A 21,375-nucleotide genomic window follows, 5' to 3' on the forward strand; every position below is an offset into this window, starting at 1 on the left:
TAAAATGTGAGCATTTAATCATTACCACTACTGCCTTTCAGGACAAGAAAACACTAAAGCATCTGTTTTCTTAAATGTTTTACTATCCAAAATACAAAAGAAATCAAAAGTAGAAAGAAAAATATGAATCCTTATGTCTGTGCCACCCAGCTTCAAGGGAGTCGGTAGGTGGGGGCATTTGGGTGGGGGCACAGAGCGGGGGATGGGGTGCTTAGGGAGGGGAACCAATCTGCACACACACATACACACATGCACACCCATGCACACACAGGCATGCATACATGCACATGCGAGCCTCCCAGGCTGCACTTCTCCCTGCCTGTGGGGCCCTAACCACAAAGGAAAACCACAGCTGCCCTCCCTCTCTCCCACTCTTGCCAGGTTCCTTCCTCCTTTCCGCATTCTACTGACTTGCATGTCCCCAGTGGACTCCTTTATAGCTCTGTGGTCCCACCTCAAGGCCTTGAGGTCTTGGCAGCTCTGGAGGATGAGAGAGGACGTGGCCAGGGGCCTTCACGATGTGCCGAGATGGGCATCCCTGCTGGTGCTGGTTGCTGTGGGCACCACCGTGACAGCGGCCACCAACCCTGGCGTCATGGTCAGGATCTCCCAGAAGGGCCTGGACTATGGTAATTAGATGCCTCCCTTCCCTCCTCTCCACCCCTGAGGAGCAATTATTGAGCATCTACTGTGTACAGCCCTTTAGACCCATCACCTGGCATACTCATAGCTCCTCAGGGCAGGTCCCCTTGCCCCCATTTTATATATGAAGAAACTGAGGCAGAGCAAGTTGCCTAAGATCACAGGGCTGGGATGGTAGAGCTGGGATTGGTGAACTGGTCTAGAGGACTCCAAGTCCAGTGCTCAGACCCCTGAGGGTCCTCATGGTCCCCTCCTTCCCTCTTTGCAACCTCCACTTTGGACTTCTAAGCCCTTCTCTTCTTTCTAAAGCCAGTTCTCAGCCTTGCCATTTGCTTCTCGATGCAGAGGGAGAGTGTGGGAGGACCTCCCCACCCCGTGCTCTCCCTAGTGCAGGGGCTGGTGGCCATACTGTGCACAGTGCTCCGCTGGGTGACACAAAGAGGGTCCCCCCAGACCACTCACCCAGGCCCAGGCAGAGGAGAGAAAGGCATGAAACAGCCTGTGCTGACCTGCTCTAACCTGTGCCAGGCATTGAGCTAGGAACCTTACACACACCATCTCATTTACCCTCACTTCAGCCTGTGTAAGACAAACTGCTGCTATCAACACTTACACGCGAGAAGCTGGCAACCTGGATGTGAGCTCTGGTCTTGCCTGATGCCCCAGCGTGGGGTTGCTCGATGCTGCCTCCTGGTGGCAGAGAGATGACCTGCAGAGCAGTGGGTGATACCCAGCCCCAGGGAAATCAGACCAAGGGGAAGGCATGAGCCTCTCCAGTTGGGGTGCCCTCGGGAAACAGACAGGACTCAGGAGGAGCTGGTATCCCATCCCTGAATTCCCATCTAGCCCAGCAGGATGTCTCTGAATCCTAGAGCTGCAGACAGAAGGCCACACAAGACAGAAGAGCTAGGAGGAAGGAGTATGGCTCTGAAGCCTGTCGAAGCAGAGGCTCAGTCAGGGTCTTTAAGTTCGGTGGTCTTCATGCTCCGTCATAGCAGCCTCAGTTTCCCCTTCTACCCAATCCCCTTGTGCCAATCAGAGTGAGTTTTCTGAAATGCAGCAAATCTGTTCATGTCCTCCCCTGGCTCACATTCTCTGTGGCTGCCTACTGCCTTCAGAAGCTATCCCGATCCTTTGGCATGGCATTTGAGACCCTTCGAGGCCTGGTCTCTGTCAACTTACAGATCCTGGACACCACACATTTTTTTTCCCTCCACACAGTGACCAGTTATGTGTCATTTACTTTTGAACCCCCAGAAAGCCTTCTCTAGGGCATGGGCTCTGGGACCAGAAGGCCTGGGTTCAAATTCTGCTCCTTGTCAGCTGTGTGGCCCCTAGCAAGTCACGTCAGCTTTCTGAACCTCAGCTTCCTTATCTGTGAAATGAGGGTAGTGACAGGACCTACTTCCTAGGATTGTACAAATTCATACATGCGCAGAGCCTAGAACAGCGCTTGGCACAGAGTAAAGCTCAATACATTTCATCGATATTATTATTTCCTAACTGACTCCGAGAAAACCCAAAGTCTGGGCTCCCTCATCTTACTACTTATTCCTTTTCAGGTAATGTGTCTGCCTTTTAATTGGTTCTTTGATGCTATTAGCCACGTCATAACTGGTGGTAGAATTCCTGCCATTAGGACATTATTTATTCATCTAATAAATCTTTTTTTTGTTTTGTTTTGAGACCGAGTCTCGCTCTGTCACCCAGGCTGGAGTGCAATGGCGCCATCTCAGCTCACTGCAACCTCCACCTCCGGGGTTCAAGTGATTCTCCTGCCTCAACCTCCCAACTAGCTGGGATTACAGGCGCGCACCATCACACCCAACTAATTTTTTGTATTTTTAGTAGAGACGGGGTTTCACCATGTTGAACAGGCTGAACTCTTGAACTCTTGACCTAAAGTGATCCACTAGTCTTGGCCTTCCAAAGTGTTGGGATTACAGGCATGAGCCACCGCACCCAGCCTCATCTAACAAATCTTAAGTGCCTTCAAAGTGTCAGGCACAATGGGAATATGGGGGACACATTAGTAAATAAAACAGATTGCTGCTGACCTAAGGGGCTTACATGCAATAGGGGAGGGACATTAGTCAGAGTAATGTGAATAAATGCATGATTACAAGTGGTAACGGGGGCTCTGGAGGAGCCATCCACAGCATCATGAGAATGACACAGGGTGTTGCTCTGATCTACTGGGCCAGGGAGGGTTCCCAGAGGAAGTGATAAATGAGCTGACTAGAGGCTGACCGGGTGAATATGGGAGGGAATAATTTCTTAGGGAAAAGGAATAGCTTGTGCAAAGGCCCTGGGGAGACAGCCCAAAACTCAGAGAGGTGGGGGATCTGGGGGGGTGTAGCATAGAGCAAATAACAAATTAAGTATCCAACAAATACTAGTAGGATGCATAACTGGGTGTTTCAGGGGTGATATTTTAGACCACGGGTCAGCAAACTATAGCCCTCAGTTTTTGCATGGCCTATAAGCCAAAAATAGTCTTAATATCTTTAAATGATGGGGAAAAATCAAAAGGGTCCGGCATAGTGGCTCAGGCCTGTAACTCCAGCACTTTGGGAGGCTGAGGCAAGAGGATCACTCGAGCCTAGGAGTTCGAAACCAGCTGGGCAACATGGTGAAACCCCAGATCTCTGCAAAAATGTTAAACAAATTTTTTTAAAGTTAGCCTGGTGTGGTGGCAAACACCTGTGATCCCAGCTGCTAGGGAGGCTGAGGTGGGAGAATCACCTGAGTCCAGCAGGTCGAGGTTGCAGTGAGCCGTGATCATGCCTCCGCACTCCAGCCTGGGTGACACAGAGAGACCCTGTCTCAAAACAACAACAAAAGAAGAAAAATACTATCTCACAACATGTGAAAATTATATGAAATTCTCATTTCAATGCCAACAAATAAAGTGTTGTTGGAATACAGGCACACAGAAGAACATGATATTGTCTATGGCTGTTTTGTGCAATAACGGCAGAGCTGAGTATTTGTGACAGAGGCAGTTTGGTTTCCTATAAAGGGTCAGTTTACTATTTGGCCTTTTCTAGGAAATCTTAACTGGTCCCTGTTTTTTACCCTTCCAGTGCCACTGTTCATGCTATGAACAGGGGCCCAGGGTCCAGAGCCTGCCGTGCCCCTCTGTCCCCTGCTCCAGGCCGTGCCTCTGACTGTCACCCCTGCCTTCTCCCTTCAGCCAGCCAGCAGGGAACGGCCGCGCTGCAGAAGGAGCTGAAGAGGATCAAGATTCCTGACTACTCAGGAAGATTTAAGATCAAGCTTCTTGGGAAGGGGCGTTATAGCTTCTACAGGTGAGGCCCGCCAGAGCTCAGTCCTTGATTTGCAGGACTTGCGGTGTTCTGGGACCACCAAGAGCTAGAACGCAGAGCCACAAACTTCTCAACTCACAGAGTTTCATATCCCAAAGCCTGTGTTTACATCACCCCAAGGAGAGGCAACCTCCCAGCTGAGCGTGGAGAAAGCCACACAAACCACAACTCCCAGGAAATGTCATGAAACCCCAAACTCTGTGCCGTTTATCAATTAGAATGTGCCAGGTTTCAAGGTCAGAAAATATTTTCCCAAATGGCTTAAGGCAGAATGCATTGGCTCACATGACTGAAAAGTCACTGGAAGAGCCTGGCTTCGGGTTCAGCTTGAGGCAGGCTTACATGCCACTGGGCCCTGTTTCCTCTCTTGCCACCTCTCAGCATCACTTCCTTGGACAGGCCCAATTGGCAGGCAGTGTATCCCCTCCACAGGCAAGACAGTCACCAGTAAGTCTCGCTAGATCTCCTGCTCAGCACTCTGAATGGAGAGCCCTAAGACTCACTCTGACTGGCCTATCTTAGGTTACGTACACAGCCCTGAGCCAATCACTGTAGCCAGGGAATGAAATACACTACTTGGCCGAGCCTAAGTTGCAAGCTCCACACCCTGAAGATGGACATAAGATCAACTTTCTTTGGAGTGGCATGGAACAGATGTGGGGAGGGGCTTCCCCTAAATAATCTAGTAGTTCTGTTATCACAAGAAGGGGGTTGTGCACTGGGCAGAAAACCCATGAAAGTCCTCTACAGAGTTTTGTACACCCATTCATTCACAGATATTTTGAGCACCCACTGTATGTCTGACACAGCAGGCTCTGGGGCTGCAATAGCGAAACAAGACAGAGCTATACAGAGTTCTCCTATACAGAGTTTCCAGTTAAAGGGCTTCCTATTTTATCTTCATTGATTGTCACACACCCTGCAAAATAGAGATCATTGTGCCCGTTTTACAGATGAGGAAACTGAGGCTCGTGGTAATTATGCCCAGGGTAACCCAAGAGTATATTAAAGAGCAGGATTTAAATGCAGGTTTTTTCTGACTTCAAAACCTAAGCCACTCCAGTTGCCTACATATTTGTCAAGGCTGCTGTCTTAGCTTTGGAACTCCTGGAATGGACGGAGTGAAGGACCAGGTGGTGGGGGATGAGTCTGCATTAACCATTAACCAAGTCCTCATGTGGGCACCTAGAATTATATGAAATTATATGAAATTCACATTTCTCCTTTGCAGCATGGACATCCGTGAATTCCAGCTTCCCAGTTCCCAGATAAGCATGGTGCCCAATGTGGGCCTTAAGTTTTCCATCGGCAACGCCAACATCAAGATCAGCGGGAAATGGAAGGCGCGAAAACGTTTCATGTGCGTTTCTGCGCTTGCGGTTTGTTGGGTGCGCTCTTGGTGATATTTGGATGGGATTAGACAGTCAGGGCCTCTGGAATGCCCGATGTTTGCCTTGCCTGTGACCACCTGTTGCCACAGGGTTCCTCAGGAAATTCTACACATGAGAAGATTTTACATAACCCTTGGTTAATAACTGAGCATTTATCCACATCTCAGTGCAGGATACTGGCAAGGCTGAGTTGGTGCACGTGGCTTCCGGTGGAAAGCTAAGTGGAACTTTCAATTTCTTCTGTTTATCAGTTAGCTATTGCTGTGTAACAAACTATCCCAAACTCTGTGGCTTAAAACAACAATCAGCTGTCATCACTTATACATCTGTGTGTCGGCTGGGGCTCAGCTGACCTGGGTTGGGCTTAGCAAAGGAGGCTTGGCTCCACCTGTGTCTCCTTCTCCTTGGACCAGTGGGTTATGCAGAGCATACTCTTGGTGATAGCAGAGGTGCAAAAAGGGAAAGCAGCAACACACAGGTCCTCTTAAGGCCCAGGCTCAGAACTTATATAACACTGGCCAAATCATTTCACGTGGCCAAGCCCAAAGTCAAGGACAAGCAAAGGCACCCTCCTCAACCCTGCCATGATAGGCAATGGTAAGGGTATGAATGCAGGGGAGGGTGAAAAATAGGGGCAAATAACCCAAACTACAGCTCCGAATCTAAATCCTGGGCTCTCCCCACAGCTACCCTGCCCACTAACAGTGGTTCAGAGTGACCGTCGCTTTAGGAAGGTCTCCTTTCTGGGGAATCTAGGGAGGAAAATGGAGGAGAAACCGCCCTGGCGAATGAAAGGGGCGTGAGTCTGCCTGCCCTTACAAGAACTGCTCGGTGTGTCTCCTTCCCACAACAAGGATCACTTAACTCTCTCCCTGGGCCCTTTTGCATCTATCTTTTCCCTGGCTGATCACACACAAAAACAAAAGAATGTCCACTGTCTTATCCAAAACCCATTGCATCCCTGAGGGAGGAGTTATTAACCTCATTACTGAATTAATGGTGCCATTAATTAATGCAAGTCATTGGCCCCAAACACCCAGCTTTTTAGTAGCAAAGCTGGGACACACACTCTAGTGTCTGACTGCTGAACCAGGGTCTGAGGGAGGAAATGGAAGCTCAGAGAGGTAAGAAACATGCCCAAGGCCACACAGCTGGGGCGGCAGCTGAGGCAGTGGTTAAGAGCAGGTTTCTGCCAGTCAGACATGAGTTCAGAGTTCAGGTTGGAATCCTGACTGTCCCACTCAGCTGCTGTGTGACCTTGGGCAAGCTGCCTCTTCTCTCTGAACTGCATCTCCTCGCCTGGAGTGGGGATAATAACAAAACCCGCCCTCCAGCACTGGGGTAAAGTTTGAATGGCAGTGGGAAGAAAGGATTTGTTCCACGTTCCTCTTTGTTTTTCTCCAGAAAAACAAGCGGCAATTTTGACCTGAGCGTAGAAGGGGTGTCCATTTCGGCTGATCTGAAGCTGGGCAGTAACTCCACATCAGGCAAGCCCACCGTCAGCTGCTCCAGCTGCAGCAGCCACATCAACAGTGTCCACGTGCGCATCTCAAAGAGCAGAGTGGGGTATGGGCTCCAAAGGGCTGTGGCTGGGAGGAGGGACCTAAAGAACAACTCTCTCAATCATCCCTGTATTCTGAAAACACACCCAGAGTGCCACCTGCATGCCAGGCCTTGCTCAGAGGCCTCAGGCATGGCACGGGAGGCAGGGGTCCACAGATGAAGCAGACACTCTCTTTCTCAAGGCATCATTTGTTTATTCCATATTCATTCAGCAGACTTAACTGAGCACTTACTATGTCCCAGGCTCATACTAAGCACGTTACATATGCACTAAATTATATTGTCATCACAAATCTGTAGGCATTCATCTATCCATCCATTCAACAAATATCTAGTGAGACTCAGATCTGCACCAGGCTTGTGCAATGTGGTCAGGAAATGAGTGACCAATGAAAACTTAGTAAGAGCTAATATTTGTCAGAGGCTGACTGTGCCCAGCACTGATTTGAGCACACTCATTATCTCATTGAAGCCACACCATGACTCTGTGAGATCGGCCTATTATTACCCCGTTTTCTGGGGAGAAAACCAAGGCATGGAGAGATAGGCAATAGCTTAAGTTGCTACAGCTGGTGAGTGTTCAAGTCCAGGTCTATTTCACCCCAGACTCAGCCACACAGTCCTATTCTCTTAAAGTTTTCAGCCCAGTGGGGAAGAAAATCATTAACCAAAGCATTGCATGAATGAATGGTTCACACAGAATTACAAAAGGAGATAAGAATTAAGAAAAAAGAGGTACAAACTTGTATGAACACAGAGAACCGGAGGCTCTGACCCCATCTGGGGGCAGGCCAATTCTTCCTTGGCAAAATGACATTTGAACTGAGATGAAAGGATAAGTAGGCATTAGTTAGGGAGGTGTTAGGGACGGGGGTGTTTTAAGCAGAGGGAACAGCATGTGCAAAGGCACGGTGATGGGAGGACACACAGGAGAGAGGACATGGCAGGCCAGTGTGGCTGGTGTGCAGTGAGGGAGGGGCTGGTGAGGAATGAGACTGGGGCAGGGGCCCAACCACGCAGGGATTCAGGAAATAGCCTCATGAACAGGTCACTAAATCGGGGACAAGCATCTGATGGGGTATGTGTGCAGTTAGAGCTCGGGGCGAGGGTGCCAAGGCCTGTTTCCAGGAGGGAAGAAAGCTTTTGAGACGATGCAGCCTCCTGAATCCAGCCCAGGGACAACCGAAAAGCCTCATCTATCTCCCTACTTGTCCATCTCTAGGTGGCTGATCCGACTCTTCCGCAAAAAAATTGAGTCTACGCTTCGAAACAAGTTAAACAGCCAGGTAGGAGGGGCTTGGAGCCCCATCAGCGAACAGAGGGGAAGGGCCCTCAGTGACCACACACCTCCCCCTTCTCCGGACACTCTGCTGTCACTCCAGACCCCTTGGTAGTCCTTATAGCCCTTTGAAACCACAACCCCAGCTCTAAAAGCCAGTCGTGTATGTTTTGCTGAAGAATCCACCAAGAGACCAAGAGATGATCACTTCCCACACTCCCAACAAACTTTCCCTCATGCCTGCTTGGGCCACCTCTGCTTTTCCCCAGCCTTCCTCCCTGCTGAGAAAATGCCATTCCCTTCCTGCCTCCCTCTCTTCCCATACCCCTGGTAGACTCCTTCCTCCACCCCACCCCACCCCGAGTTCCTTCCTTGATGCTCCCCATTCAGAACAAATGCCATTGATGAAGCTACATTTCTGGGCTTTGGCCAAACCCCAGTAGTAGCCCATTCCCTGAGGCTGGAACTAATACAAGGGACAGGTGTCGGCCAGCACTCCTCCAACCATGCCCACAGCCTAAACCCGCAACCCAGATACTTCAGATAAGGGACGAGGCCATTCATTCAGCTAGTTTTCCATTAACAAATTATCAATTTTTAAGAATCATCTGAGCCTGTCTCAAAAAGCAATGAGTTTTGGCTCTCTCCAGAGGGCAATGGAAGTCGTTGAAGGTTTAGGCAAGGGGGTGACCTGGCCAGATCTGTGCTTTAGAACAATTTCCCTGTCCGCTGTGGGAATGACTGGAGAGGCCAAGAGTAGGGGCAAGGAGACCACTGAGGAGGCTCGTGCGGTCTTCTAGGTGGAAGACGTTGGTTTCCTTGTTAAAGACACTAAACAGGTAGGGGGGCATCAATCATGTGAGATCATCTATCTGAAGATACTGTGTCAAAAGCTTAAAAAGCAAGAAATCAATGCATGTTTGTCAAAATGCATAACACAGTGGACTATAGAATGGGTTTTAGAGTCACATGGCAAGAGTGGAGCCAGTGGCTTGGTTGGGATTAGATGGGACAGTTCCAATGAGCAGGACAATCCCCAGCCAAAGTCTCAGGGTAGCATCTTGGGGTAAGTTTTGGCCCTGGCTCCAGGGCTTAACTAGCTGTGTAACCTTGAGGAAATGACTTGACTTTCTTGAACCACAATTTTACCATCTGTAAAATGGGGACATTAGGCCGGGCGTGGGGCTCACGCCTGTAATCCCAGCACTTTGGGAGGCCGAGGTGGGTGGATCACCTGAGGTTAGGAGTTCAAGACCAGCCTGACCAACATGGAGAAATCCTGTCTCTACTAAAAATGCAAAATTAGCCGGGAGTGGTGGCACATGCCTGTAATCCCAGCTACTTGGGAGGCTGAGGCAGGAGAATTGCTTGAACCCAGAGGTGGAGGTTGCGCTGAGCCAAGATCATGCCATTGCACTCCAGCCTGGGTAACAGGAGCGAAACTCTGTCACAAAAAAAAAAAAAAAAAAAGAAGAGGACATTAATACTTTCTTCACCAAGGCACTATAAGGATTCATGAGATAATGCAGAAAATGTGCTCACTCACTAGGCTAGCTCACCCACAGTTCAGCTGTCTGTATAATCAAGTAATAGTCTGAGAAGAGTGTTGAGATATATTTAACATTTGGAACAATTACAATTATTTCTTAGTACCATTTAAAAGTGGCCTCTATAGCAGTCAAGCTAATGTCACTTCACTGTTGGTGTGTGTGTCGTGGGGTGCTTATTAATAAATAAAGTGTAAAGTAAGAATAATAAGTAAACAATAAGTAATAAAATGAAGTGTCGAGATAAAGTAAAGAGACAAGTAATGTGTCACTTAAAGAAATAATGTGTCATGATAAGTAATAAATAAAAGTGTAGTAATTAAAATTAATGTGTAATAAAAATGGCAATAATGTCATGTCGTAATAATGTCGTAGTAAATAATGTCATGTGTCGTAAAAATTAATGGTATAAAAATTAATAGTAAATATGTCATGTCTAGAAATAATAGAATAAATATAAGTAATAATGTCGTAATAAATAGAGTCAATAAATAAAGTGTAATAAATAAAGTCATCAAGACAATAAGATAAATGTCGTAATAATAAATAAAGTGTAAATTAATAAAATAAAGATAATAATAAATAAATAAAATTAATAAATAATAATCAAATAAAATTAATCAGAATAATGTCATGTCGTAAAATTAATGTCGTAAGTAAGTAATGTAATATCATGTCACGTAAAGTGTCATGTAATCTAAAATTATAAATATCGTAATAATAAAGGTCGTAATAATAATAATGTCATGTCGTAATGTCGAATAATAATAAATAAATGTCGTAATAATAATAAGAATAATAAAGATATTAATAAATAAAATTGTCATGATATAAAATTATAAGTAATCATATAAATAATAATAATAAAGATAATGTCATGTCGAATAATAAATGAAATGTCGTAATGTCCGGGAATAATCAGGAATAAGTAATAATAAAGAATTAATAATGTCATTAGAATAATATTAATAAATAATATTAAAAAATATAATAATAATAAATAAAGATAATAAGTAAAAATCAAAGAATAATATCTCGTAATAAATATTGGTGGAGATGATGGTGATGGTGATGGTGAGGTTGATGATGGTGATTGTGGGGATGATGATAATGGTGATGGTGATGGTGGGACTGATGATGGTGATGGTGATGGTGGTAAGCATATGCCCATTTAATAGACATTTTCTTCCTCCAAGGCAGGAGCTCATCCTGGGCAGTTTCAATAGTGATAGTGAAGTTGATGATGGTGATGGTGATGGTGATGGTGATGGTGATGGTGATGGTGATGGTGGTGGGGATGGTGATGATGTTGGCCCATATAATATACGGAGTGTTTACAGTGATCTGACACTATGCTAAGAACTCTTTCCATGGATTCCAGCATTTAATCCACACATTCTGGCACTTAATCCCCTGTGAGAGAGATTCCATGATTATCCCTATTTTACAGGTGAGTAAACTGAGATACAGAAAGAGGAAGTAATAGTGCTTGGATTCAAATCCAGGCTACCCTGCCTCAGAGAAGAACCTTGCTCTTAATCATAAGATCCGATTTAGAAGCAAGTACTGGCCTGAATGAATGAATGAAGGAATGAGATGTCATGATACCAGGAGGGGCTGGAAATGGTGAGGAGTGAGCCAGGGAGTCTGTCCCCAGGGAATACAGTGTGTAGGACGGGTGTCTGAGAGAAGGAAGAGCCTGTGTCAGTACAAAGTGTGCATGAAGGGAAGAGCAGGGAGAGACCTGGGCTCCCATCAGGATTTGCTGTGATCTGGAGCCATCTGTTGGCCCTGATAGGTGAGCAACACTGGTGACAATGCCTGAGGTGTAGCTCAGGAGTCCAGCAGGGCCCCAGCTGCCAGCTGTGCGGCCCTCTGTTCCTGGGTCATTTGGAGAAGAGGCGCAGGTTCCTCGGAGAATGCCAGTCCAGGTCCTCTTAAGACTTCAAGAGCCTTATGTGGTAGAAACACACTTCAGGGAAACCAAATTTTCTCCTTCCCTCCTTCCCACTGCTGTCTTCCCTCCTTCCTTCCTTCCTTCCCTACTTCCCTCCTTCCTTCCTTCCTTCCCTTCTTCCCTCCTTCCTTCCTTCCTTTCCTTCTTACCACTCTTCTTCCTTTCTTTTGTTTTGTTTTTTGTTTTGTTTTGTTTTGTTTTGATGATGAAGTCTCACTCTGTTGCCTAGGCTGAAGTACAGTAGCACAATCTCAGCTCACTGCAACCTCCGCCTCCCAGGTTCAAGAGATTCTCCTGCCTCAGCCTCCTGAGTAGCTGGGATTACAGGCATCTGCAACCATGCCTGGCTCATTTTTGTATCTTTTGATAGAGACAGGATTTCACCATGTTGGCCAGACTGGTCTCGAACTCCTGACCTCAAGTGATCCACCCACCTCAGTCTCTCAAAGTTCTGGGATTATAGGCATGAGTCACTGCGCCCAGCTCTTTCTTTCTTTTCTTTCTTTACTTTTTTTCTACATTCCTTCCCTTTCTCCTTTTCTCCCTTTCTTCCTTCTTTATCTTCCCCTCTTCACTCCTTCCCCTTCCTCCCTCCATCCCCCAGGAAAAATAACTTGATTGACAGTGTAGAAGGAGAGATGGGGGAGGATAGAGGTGACCTCTAGGCAGATGGTGCAGCCAACCCTAAGGAGGAGTAAGAACCTGAGGAGTTTGGTTTGGGATGTGCCAGCCTTGGGGACCAGTAGGACACCCAGGGACAGTTGTCTATGAGGCATCTGGGTCCCCAGACTGGAGCTCAGATAAGCCTGGGCTGCAAAGTAAGGCCTGGGTACTGGCCACATGTTGGGAGCAGGGGAGGTGACTTCACCTGGGCTCCCAAAGACAGATGCTGAGACAGGGTTTGGGTGCCAGTCATTTATTGGGAGGGGTTCCCAGGCAGCGCCGTGAGGAGGTCGGGAGGCAGGGAAGGGGCTTTACTGAGTGGGTTGCCACTGTGGGCAACTGGGACTCAGTCCTGCTGGCAATTCTCAGAGGAAGGGTGGGGAGCACACCTCAGAATTGTTCCAGAAGCGGGAAGAAGGTGGGGTATTTGCCTACCACCTCCTAGCCTTCTTTCGTTGAAGGCTGTTCTTAGAGACCTAACTTCTTGGCACTTCTGAGCACGGTCCAGAGAGTGTGGGCGGGGCGCTGCAGCACCTGCCACAGGGGCCATGGGGATGCCTGAAACGGCTCAAGAAGAGAGCCTAAGTGGAAGGGACAGGGAGCCAGGAAGAGAGCCCAGAGAAGCTCCCACGTCTTCAGTGAAGGAGGAAGAACTTGCAAAGGAGTCTGGGGAAAAGCCTGTAGGGGATAGGAAGAGAGCAGAAGGCCTTGGTCACAGGACTCTAGAAGGAGTGTTTCTAGAAGGGAATGGGCAACCACACCAGGAGCTACCCAGTAGTCCAGAAGGGCAAGGACTGAAGAGACTCTGCTGGATTACTGAGGGGAAGGTCATTCAAGAACAACATCGGGAGAGGGAGGGAAGGAGCTTGTCTGACCACCAGCCCCAGCCCCAGTCTCTTAGTGAGGGGAAGGCTGTGGTTTCAATCCTATATTCCAGCTATCTATTGCTTGAAGACAAACAACTGAACATTTGGTATCATAAAACAACCAGCATTGTTAATGTTCATGGATTCTGTGCATCAGGAAATCAGATGGGCATGACGGGGATGGCTGAGCTCTCTGCTCCATGAGGTCTGGGGCCTCACCTCAGAAGACTCAAAAGTTCCATGTTAGAATTACCTGGAGGGTTCCTCGCTCCCATCTCTGGTGACTGGGCTAGGAAGACGTGAAGTCTCAGCTCTGCTGGGACTATTGACCCAAGCCACTACCATGGCCCCTCCACGGGGCTTGGGCTTCTCATATCATTGAGTGGGTTCTGCATAACCTTTTACGACCTCACCTCTGAAGTTACACAAAGGTGAGGTGTATTGTTGTGTACTGTTGCTTAGAAGCAAGTCACCAAGCCCAGATTCTAGTGGCAAGTTCACAGACTCCATCTCTTCGTGGGGGTGTGGCAAGGCCACATTACAGAAGAGCAAATGGAAAGAAAAATATGATTTGCCACATTCCATTTTACAGATGAAGAAAGAGAGGTCTAGATAAATGGAACAACTTTCTCAGTGTCAAAATCAGTGTGTGACCCAACACAAATCTTCTCAGGCTAGTGTTTGTTCCATTGTGAGTCACGGGCTAGGGGACAGGGGGATAGGGGTGGGGTGGCAAAGGCAGGTAGGGAATGGCTTCTCTGGCCATACATATCAAATGTGAGGGTGCCCACCTAGTTCAGTAGAAAGCCTGCCCATGCTCCCGGAAGCCCAGATAAGGGAAGGCTGGCCATTGACTACCTCGTATTTGTTTACTGCCTCATTCCACAAAGGATCTGAGACAGCAAAATCAAACAGAAACAAAAGAAAAAACAAAACAGCAACAACAACAACAACAAATCACCTTATAAAATAGAAAATATAAACACCCATCAGGAAAGTTCCACACACAGGGCAGGAAGTAGAATGCAGTTATGTAGGCCATACAGTCATATACAGTTATTATTGCTAAGCCACATGTTCAACTCTGAGCTTCCTGGTGGCCAAAAAGAAAAGGGAAACTTGATTGGCTACATAATTTTCAAGAAAACATTCAAGGAAAGCAAGGCATATCGGCCCATTATTGCCAAGGGACATTTTTCACTATGAGAAGACCTTACTGATTACTTGTTTCGTTCTCCCCAGGTCTGTGAGAAAGTGACCAGTTCTGTATCCTCCAAGCTGCAACCTTATTTCCAGACTCTGCCAGGTGAGGGCTGGATGAGGATCAAGGATAGAAAGGAACAGAAGGGGGAGGGTGTGAGGACGTCAGGGTGGATGTGATGGAGCCGGCAAGTTTCCCAGACAGCCCTGGGCCTGGGTGGGAATGAGAAGAGTAGTAGGTTATGTTCAAGTGGCAGCTAGCATTGGATCAAGTCCTTGTGCTAGGTCCAGAAGTGAGGAGGACAAACAGCCCATACCGCCTCATTCCCTTAGCTCTGCAAGGGCCAAACAGCCATATACCCCCAGCTCTCTAAGGCCAGAGACACATGACTGGCCTGAGATCTGATATTGCTCACTTCTTTTTGGATCTCAGTTTCCATGTCCTTAAAATGGGGACAGTAATCTTCACCCTCAAGTACTTGGCAAGCTGCAAAGAACTGTGGCAGGCACTCAGGAAATTGTCCCCTCTCAGTCTCCCAACACTTCCCTGAGAGAAGCATTATTCTCCTCGTTTTTCACCCAATCCCCCTGTCCCCTAGCCCGTAACTCACAATGGAACAAGAGTAACCTGGCCGGGCTCACGCCTGTAATCCCAGCACTATGGGAGGCCATGGCAGGCGGACCACCTGAGGTCAGAAGTTCAAGACCAGCTTGGCCAACATGGGAAAACCCTGTCCCTACTAAAATTACAAAAATTAGTCAGGCCTCATGGCAGATGCCTGTAATCCCAGCTACTTTGGAGGCTGAGGCAGGAAAATCGCTTGAACCCAGGAGGCAGAGGTTGCAGTGAGCCAAGATCATGCCACTGTACTCCAGCCTGGGTGACAGAGCGAGACTCTGTCTCAAAAAAAAAAAAAAAAAAAAAAAAAAAACATGAGGAACCTGAGGCTCAGAGAGTAGGTGAGACTTGTCCAGAGTCATGAAGCCATCAAGAGGCAGAAGCAAGATCCAAATCTGCAGCTAAGGTTTCCTTCACTCCAGAGCTGGGGCTTTCAGCTGCTCTCAGGACTACCTCGCTGTGAAGCCTTGCATGGTTGGCACATAGTATATGCCCATTTAAGAGGCATTTTCTTCCTCCAGTACAGGAGCCCATCCTGGGCAGGTTTGATGCAGCTGCAGTGCCCAGGGTTTGGCCTCATGAGGCAGGAAAAAGATTTTGGTCTGAATCCCAGCTTCATCCCTCAGCAATCATTGGACAACTTGGATTTCTGAGCCTTGGTTTCTTCTCTGCTAACTGAGGAAAGGGATAAAGGAAGGGCTGATGTTTATTTAACTCTCATTGATTACTGCTGGGAAACAAAGAAACTCTTCAGACTTAAGCCAGCCAGGGCTCAGCCTGGGCTATTACCAATGATCCTGACAATGATCCTCCCTGGCTTTTGAGCCTCTGCATGGACAGGACATTGGGCATCCACCTTCTCTCAAAACCCTCCCAGCATCTTTGAGGTCACTAGGATTCTCTCTGTTCTACAAATGACAAAAAAATGACTCAGAGAAGTGCAAGGACTTGTCCAAGGTCATCCAGAGTTTGGTTCAAGCCTAGGTCTCTCTGTGCCCTTGATCGTGTGTCTTAGCCACTCATCTCAGGGCTGTTGGAAGAAGAGAGTAAGGGGGTGTCTGTGAATGTGGGGTGTGGGTTCATTTTCTCTTAAGGCGCGCTCCCTTAAGGAGGGCTCCCTGGAGGAGGTGGGAATGGAACTTGCACTGTAGTTCTTGATCAATTTTAGGGGATTCTGATCCTGCATTTCAGTTTCCAGGGATGATGCCATGGAAGCTAACTCATGGTCCATCTTTCTCTCTAGTAATGACCAAAATAGATGCTGTGGCTGGAATCAACTATGGGCTGGTGGCACCTCCAACAACCACAGCTGAGACCCTGGATGTACAGATGAAGGTGAGGCTGACACTGAGAATCACACACCCTCACACTTCTGTCTCAGACACTCCAGGGCTCCCCAGTCCTTGGAAACAAATTTTATAATGTCCCCCACTTCCTATCTGACTCACTACCACCCTCTCTACTCTCCCCGCCTCTCCCTGCTCCAGTCACACTGGCCTCCCCGCCATTCCTGAAACACACCATGCCTGCCCATCCCCAAGGCCTTTGCCCTTGCTTTTTCTCTGCCTGGGTGCTCTTCCCCAGGTTTCCGCACAGCTCTCCCTTGCTTCCTTCAAATCTTTGCTCAAATATTCCCTTCCTAGAGAGGCCTTCCCAGATCACTCTCACTGAGATAGCTCTCTCCTCTTCCCCACATCCTGCTTTATTACCAATACACACACACGGTCTCAAGTCTGTCTCCCTCACTATGATGAGAGAGAAGGAGCTGCAACTGCTTTGTTCACTACCATATGTGCAGCACCTAGACCAATGCTTGGCACATAGCAGGTGCTCAATAAATTATTTGTTGGATGGATGAATGGGTGGATGGATATATGGATGGATGGGTAGTTGGATGGGTGGGTGGGTGGATGGATGGGTGGGTGGGTAGACAGGTGGATGGGGGATGGGTGTGTTGGTGGATGAATGGATGGATGGATAGATGGATGGATGGATGGATGAGTAAGTGGGTGGATGGGTGGGTGGATGAAAGAATGAGTGGGTGGGTAGATGGGTGGGTGGGTACGTGGATGGTTGAGTGTGTGGGTATATTGGTAGATGGATGGGTAGGTAGATAGGTGGGTGGATGAATGGATGTGTGGGTGGGTGGGTGGGTGGGTGGTGGTGGAGTGGTGGATGGAATTGATTGGGTGTGGTGGTGGGTGGATGGATGGATATGGATGGAGAGGATGGATGGATGATGGATATGGATACATGGATAGATAAGGTAGGTTGATAAGGTGGAGTGGATGAATGGATGGTGGGTGGGTAGGTGGGTGGGTGGGTAGGTGGATGGGTGGGTAGGTGGATGGGTGGGTGGGTGTATTGGTGGATGGATGGATGGATGGATGGATAGATGGATGGATGGATGGATGGATGGATGGATGGATGGATGGATGGATAGATGGTGGGTTGATGGGTGGGTGGATGAATGGATGGGCGGGTGGGTAGATGGAGTTGGGTGGGTGGGTAGGTGAATGGGTGGGTGGATGTATTGGTGGATGGATGGATGGATGGATGGATAAGTGGTTGGATGGGTGGGTAGATGAATGAATGGAATTTGGAAAATTATGGGTAGAATGGGTGAGTGGGAGAGTGGGAGTGGAATGCCTGCAGGTGGAGTGTGTGGAATTGTATTGAGTGGATATGAATGGGTAGGAGTGGAACAGGTGGGTGGATGGTGAATGGTCAGTGGTGGAGGTGGAGTTGATGGGTGGGCAGGTAGGTGAATGGGTGGGTGGGTGTATTGGTGGATGGATGGATGGATGGATGGATGGATGGATGGATGGATGGATGGATGCATGGATAGATGGGTAGGTGGATGGGTGGGCAGATGAATGGATGGGTGGGTGGGTAGATGGGTGAGTGGGTAGGTGGATGGGTGGGTGGGTGTATTGGTGGGTGGATGGATGGATGAATGGATGGATAAGTGGGTGGGTGGGTGGGCGGATGGAAGGAAGGATGTATGTATGTATGTATGTATGTATGTACGGATGGATGGATGGATGGATGGATGGAGTTTTATTGCATGCTGCTCCCTCCCTTACTCACCACCGTCCAACCAGGCACACTGGCCTTACACTTCCTCAAACAGGTTAAGCTTCCTCTCACCTCAGGGTCTTTGTCCTAGCTGTTCCCTCTGCCTGGTACTCCCTTCCTTCCCAATGCCCACCTCTACCCTGCTGGCTTCTTATAGTACTCCACGTGGGTCTTCGCTCAGCTGTCACTCCAAGAGCAGCCTTCCCTACGACCCCCGCAAGGGTGGGTCCCACTCTAAAACTCATCCTGGATTGTGCCTCCTTCAGTCCTTCCACATTGGTGATTTGCCTCTTTGTTTATAGTTTGTTTGTTTGTTGCAAAACACATTCAATGTGAAAAAGAAAATTTAGAAACTGCAGAGGAATTCAGAAATAAATATAGGAAAGAAGGAAAAGAAAGAAAAAGAGAGAGAGGAATTACCCGAGTCTACAACCTAGAGATAAGCACCATCAATAAACAAGTGTAGATCCCTCCAACCCTTGTCTTTGCAGAAACAGAGGAACATACACACACACACACACACACACACACACACACAGAAAGAGAGACAGAGAGAGAGAAACAAATGTACACATATGTAGGCATAAAAACAAATACACACAAAACCCACAATATAGAAACAGGAAAAAATGCACACACATGTACTCACATACAGACAACACACACAGATATATATTTTGCATGAGTCATATTATATATTCTGCTTTACAACTTTAAAAAATCGATACATGTAATAGGAACATCTTTGCCATCCACAAAATATCCTCTTGCAGCCCTTTACTGGCTGCTTGGTTTTTCAGCGGACAGCTTGGGATAAGGTACGAGTACAGTGCTCCCTCCTGGGACACTTGGGCTCTCCATTTTTTTCTACAAACGTAACCAAAGCTGCAGTGATCATCCTTGCAATTGTGTCTCTGTCCATCCTTGAGCATTCCCTAAAAGAGGAATTGCTAGACCAAATGGCATACTAAGAAAGAAAAAAATGAACACCCACATATATCTAAGTGATACAACAGAGGAAAAGATTAAAACAATAGGTAATTATCTTCAGTGAATAAGAAAGGTCCTGTTTATCTCCTGGGCTCCTCCCCAGAGTTGATCACTGACAACCATGGAGTGTGTTAACTTCCCAGGTCCCTGGTTCTAAGCACTCACATAAATGCATAAGAAAATCCATCTATGGGGGCCGGGCGTGGTGGCTCAAGCCTGTAATCCCAGCACTTTGGGAGGCCGAGACGGGTGGATCACGAGGTCAGGAGATCGAGACCATCCTGGCTAACACGGTGAAACCCCGTCTCTACTAAAAAATGCAAAAAACTAGCCGGCCGAGGTGGTGGGTGCCTGTAGTCCCAGCTACTCGGGAGGCTGAGGCCGGAGAATGGCGTGAACCCGGGAGGCGGAGCTTGCAGTGAGCTGAGATCCGGCCGCTGCACTCCAGCCTGGGCGACAGAGCAAGGCCCTGTCTCCAAAAAAAAAAGAAAATCCATCTAGATTTTGCTGATGATCTACATGAATGGGTACACACTGTTCTTCCACTTGCTTTTCTCACTTAACAAGATGATTTCTAGTCAGTACATAGGTCCATCTTTATTGTTATTATTTGAGATAGAGTTTTGTCTTGTTGCCCAGGCTGGAGTGCAATGGTGCGACCTCCACTCACTGCAACCTCTGCCTCCCAGGTTCAGGCGATTCTCCTGCCTCAGCCTGCAGTAGCTGGGATTACAGGCTCGCACCACGACACCTGGCTAATTTTTTGTATTTTTAGTAGAGATGGGGTTTCACCACGTTGACCAGGCTAGTCTCAATTTCCTGACCTCTGGTGATCCACCTGCCTTGGCCTCCCAAAGTGCTGGGATTACAGGCGTGAGCCACTGCGCCCAGTCCATCTTATTATTATTAAGAGTTGCATGTATTCCATAATATGGAGGTTATGTTTGTTAATTTTAAGTAATAAAATAATTACAAGGTACAGAGAATGCTATACACTTCCAAGTACCCAACACACAGATTTGAGAAATCTTACCATTTTGTCATATTTGCTTCTGATTTTTTAAAAAATAAAAAACATTGTAGAAATAACTAAGGAGGCCCCCTTGAGTGCCTCTCCCCACACCCCAGAACCGTGCTGATGATGTTGGTGTGTGTTCTTCTTGCCTGTGTTTTTATACTTTTTATGGGCCTTTAAATTTTACATAAGTGTTATCCTACCATATGTATCCATCTATAATTTGGTTTTTTAAGCTCAACATTTATTTGCTAAAAAATGATCTGCTTTTGCAACATATTGCCGAATTGCTTTTCAGAAACATAAAAAGCAACCCTAGAAGCTCTCACCAAACACTAGATAGCATCAGTTTAAAGCACACACAACACTCAAAACAATTGACCTCTTTTCCCATTTTGCTAACTTCACAGATGAAACAAACAAGATTTCACTGTTCTTTTCATAGGGCTTCTGTGCTTACTAGCAAGGTTGAGGTTGAGACAATGGAGTGGTTAGGAGAATGTTCACTGGACATTGGAGGCCTGGGTTCAATTTCTCGCTCTGCCACTTACCACCTGTGTGACCTTGGGCAAGTCACTTCACCTCCGTGTGCCTCAGTGTCCTCTCCTATACGATGAGCAAAATTATACCTGCCTTCCCAGGACTGGCACGAAACGCACTTAGAAACTAATGCCCAGGAGGCATTTGATGCTACTGTTAACTTCTGGTCATTGCTTTTTCTTTCTTTTTTTTTTTTTTTTATTTGGTCATTCCTTTTTCCTTTGCGAGTGTACAAATGGTGTCTTCAGCCCATTTTTCCCTGGATGGAGATGCTGACTTATAATTCCTGAAGAATACCTGGGCTCACTCTGTTGCCTCTACCTCCAGGGGGAGTTTTACAGTCAGAACCACCACAATCCACCTCCCTTTGCTCCAGCAGTGATGGAGTTTCCTGCTGCCCATGACCACATGGTATACCTGGGCCTCTCAGACTACTTCTTCAACACAGCCGGGCTTGTATACCAACAGGCTGGGGTCTTGAAGATGACCCTTAGAGATGACATGGTAAGGCTGGGCTGTGGGTGGGTGTGGGAGGAACACTGGACCCAGAGTCCTGCAGCCCTTCCAGACAAATCTGGAAAAAGCTTTTCTCACATTGAGGGAGGTTAAGGTGTTGACTCTAGAGTCAGCTAGAGCTGAGTTCCAATATCGGCCCCCCCCCCGTCTCCAGCTGGGTGGCCCAGGTCAATTACTCTA

The 21,375-nt window shown here is 47.5% G+C and overlaps 1 protein-coding gene across 1 annotated transcript in view; it reads left to right on the forward strand.

Annotated features, from left to right (window-relative positions):
* The first annotated feature begins 390 nt into the window (after positions 1–390).
* Positions 391–21,375, forward strand: part of BPI (bactericidal permeability increasing protein) — a 34,486-nt gene continuing 13,501 nt past the window's right edge. Inside the window, exons 1-8 of the mRNA XM_021921064.2 lie at positions 391–629; positions 3,839–3,953; positions 5,203–5,331; positions 6,767–6,928; positions 8,148–8,211; positions 14,480–14,543; positions 16,300–16,391; positions 21,007–21,183. Of these exons, the coding sequence (XP_021776756.2) occupies positions 416–629; positions 3,839–3,953; positions 5,203–5,331; positions 6,767–6,928; positions 8,148–8,211; positions 14,480–14,543; positions 16,300–16,391; positions 21,007–21,183 (1,017 nt within the window). The 5' untranslated portion in view covers positions 391–415. The remainder of the gene's footprint in view (positions 630–3,838; positions 3,954–5,202; positions 5,332–6,766; positions 6,929–8,147; positions 8,212–14,479; positions 14,544–16,299; positions 16,392–21,006; positions 21,184–21,375) is intronic.

This window comes from Papio anubis, chromosome 16 (genome assembly GCF_008728515.1).
Source record: "Papio anubis isolate 15944 chromosome 16, Panubis1.0, whole genome shotgun sequence".
Taxonomy (NCBI): domain Eukaryota; kingdom Metazoa; phylum Chordata; class Mammalia; order Primates; family Cercopithecidae; genus Papio; species Papio anubis.